The 2,795-nt window shown below is 51.8% G+C and overlaps 1 protein-coding gene across 1 annotated transcript; it reads right to left on the bottom strand.

Annotated features, from left to right (window-relative positions):
- Positions 1–1,431: 1,431 nt before the first annotated feature.
- TERG_03609 (uncharacterized protein) lies at positions 1,432–2,610 on the bottom strand (the record flags this gene model as incomplete). The annotated part of the gene is made up of 3 exons (XM_047748126.1): positions 1,432–2,296; positions 2,447–2,464; positions 2,543–2,610. 3 exons carry the CDS (start codon positions 2,608–2,610, stop codon positions 1,432–1,434), a joined length of 951 nt encoding a protein of 316 aa, XP_047604102.1.
- Positions 2,611–2,795: the final 185 nt, after the last annotated feature.

Raw genomic sequence — 2,795 nt, 5'->3', positions numbered from 1 at the left:
GCATCAACATGTCGCCGCTTGTCCCGCCAATTCCGCCCGCAATCATGCACTAGTACAACCAGTTAGCCATGGGAACCAGCCCATTGAAAGCCAGATAACGATATCTGAGATTTTTCGTACGTGTAGATAGGGCGGCCGGACCGCCTCCTGGGGCTCTACATGCTGTGCGTGTGTTGTGTTCATCCTCTCGCCTACGTCCACGAGCCGGCCATCCTGGAGACCGCCCAGACCCATCCCTGAGCTCGAACCCGACGAAGATGCAAGGCTCGATGAGTCTGAGGCCGCGAAGAAGTCTGTCATCCGCGACACCAGACTCATCGCCTTCTGCCTGCTGTAGTTGTCGCCGCCGTCGTCTTCGTAGTCGTCGCTGCAAGTCGTAGTCGGGTTGCAGCTGTGGGCAAGGTATTGCGGGAGGCAGCAGTTTCAGCAGCAGCAGCGAGACAGGCCAACAATCAGCCAGACAGAATTCTATAACAGACAAATAACAGCCATCCGAGCAGAGAAAGAATGAAATCAAACCAAAAGAAATTCCAACTTCTTCGTCTTCTTTTTCGTTCTTCTTTTTTTTCGACCTTTTTTTTTTTTTTAGAAATCAAAAATTAATATTTGCTGACTAATCTTTAAAGGATGATAGTTTATCCGTCTTACTAAGCAAATTCGACCAATCACAGCGCTTCTTCGCACGTTGGAGCCAGAAAATAGTCGAATTTGATATTCGATTTATCGGCGTTAAAAGACGAAGGATTACAGGGTAGAAGTCGGAGATAGCAGCTGGCGATGGCGTGTTTCTCCGTCTTTTCAGCATCTGGTTGGTTAGTTCGGGTGGTGGTTGTGGGATAGATAAGTAGGTGGTAGTATATTCATTGATTTTGATAGACAAAAGCTGGAACATCAAAGGAGAAAGCAAGACAAGGGAAAAGAAAGATAGCTCATGACACCTCTTCATTAGCATTAGGTACACAGGTACGTCCATATTCTTTTGTCATTTGGTTGCGAGGCCGTGGCAGATGGGTTCGTGTAAGGGGGAATGTAGCGTAGCGTATAGCATAGCATGAGAGGGGGGAGGGGGTTATGTATTTTGCAGGAGGGAAGCACGATTCTATTTATTGTTCGTGGCTTCGGAGGAAGAATCTCAGACGGCCGATACTCCATGCTTGAATGATTTTGTCCTTTTTTTTTTTATTGGGTGGTTTCTCTTGTCCGGGGATAGATAGGGGGAGGCCTGGTAGCAGAGTGAGGCCAGGGAGTTTTCTCTTTTTTTGGGGAGTAGATATGAAGATATGGTCCACGTAGCGTCATTTGATAGTGTTTTGTTGAAAACAGCTCGAACACAGATACTATAAAGTATGTATGTGATAAGCTTCGACGGAGGCCAAAAAAAATAAGCTGACTGCACCGCCGCCATGTCTCGAGAACAAAAAAGCATCTCGTCTACTGCGGCTTCTTGCCGGGACCCTGCTGCTGCTGGAACCGAGCGAGATATGGCTTCAGGTCGGTAACGGTGTACAGCCGTCGAACGGCATTCTTGACAACCTCCCATCCCTGGCGGACAGCTGGCGGGGTACTCTGGTGGGAGAGCATGGCATCGATCCTGGCCGTCGAATGGGCGACCACGGCCTGCACGAACGAGCTCTGCGTGTACCGAGAGCGGAAGAACCAGAAGTAGATGACGAGCAGCAGCCAGCTTCCACTGCTAAAGGTCAAGGCGGTGAAAATCAGTCTGATCAGCAGCGAGAGCTCCAGGGCGGCAACCATGGCCATGCTGGTGTCGTAGTATGTCTTGACGAAACGGCCGATCTGATCTGCCAGGGGGGAGGATTTGGCGGCGGCCGGTCTGCCGGAGGGCGAGGCTGGACCGGCATCAGGGGAGGGCTGGAAAGTCGGGATCAGGTACGTGCGGGTGTATGTGGCGACATGGAAGAAGGAGTAGATGGCGAAGGGGAGCAGGGCGAAGAGCAGCTGGCGCGAGCACAGCCATACAAGGGCCATTCCTGATGTTGTCAGTATAATAATCCAATATCTCGTAAAAAAATATGTATATATGTGTGTGTGCGTGTGTTTGTGCGCCCTACCGAGATACTGGACGTTCTCATCGCCGGCAAGCTTGATGATGTCGGTTGGAATGTTGCCTCCGAGCCGGCCGCGGGCAACGTAGCCCTTGTAGACGACGATGCCGTAGGTAGCAGCAGCCGCAACGAAGGCGAAGCGGTACGAGCCCTGGGCGACGGTGGTGTAGGTGCTGAAGGTGATGCAGGAGAGCAGGTAGCGGAACACGGCGAGGATCAGCGTAAAGTGCCTACACCGTCAGCTTCTTCTTCTTCTTCTTCTCTGTCTCTTCATCACCGTCTTATTCTTCTATCTCTTTCTTTTTGTCTTCTCTTCTCGCCGCCGTTCAAGGGATCCGACGGGGGGGTGGGCAGGCAACCCTCAGCAGCACACGACATACCCTATGAACCACGCAAATCTGCAGCCGTCAGCATCGACACTCTATATAGCTGGAGCAAGCCCCAGAGAACCGCAATCATCACGAGAAAGGCCTTACTGGAGCGTCTGAGCCAGCATCTTGAGCCGCTCAAGCAGCGGCAGCGTCGCAGGCGGGGGAGGAGCCATAACGAGCGATTCAACAGAAGAAAATACAGGATGAGCAAAGTGAAGCAAAGGGAAAAGACAGGTCGAACAGCGTGAATCGAGTCGTCTTGCGGTCTGGTCTAGCTGTCTGGCTGGCTGGCTGTCTGTCTGATCGTTCTGTCCAGCGTGGTTGAAGTTGAAGTCGGAGTCGAAGTCGAAGAAGCGGA

The sequence above is a fragment of the Trichophyton rubrum genome (assembly GCF_000151425.1).
Source record: "Trichophyton rubrum CBS 118892 genomic scaffold supercont2.3, whole genome shotgun sequence".
NCBI lineage: Eukaryota > Fungi > Ascomycota > Eurotiomycetes > Onygenales > Arthrodermataceae > Trichophyton > Trichophyton rubrum.
The sequence above is the reverse complement of the archived record's forward strand: the minus strand, read 5'-3'. Positions and strand labels throughout refer to the sequence as shown.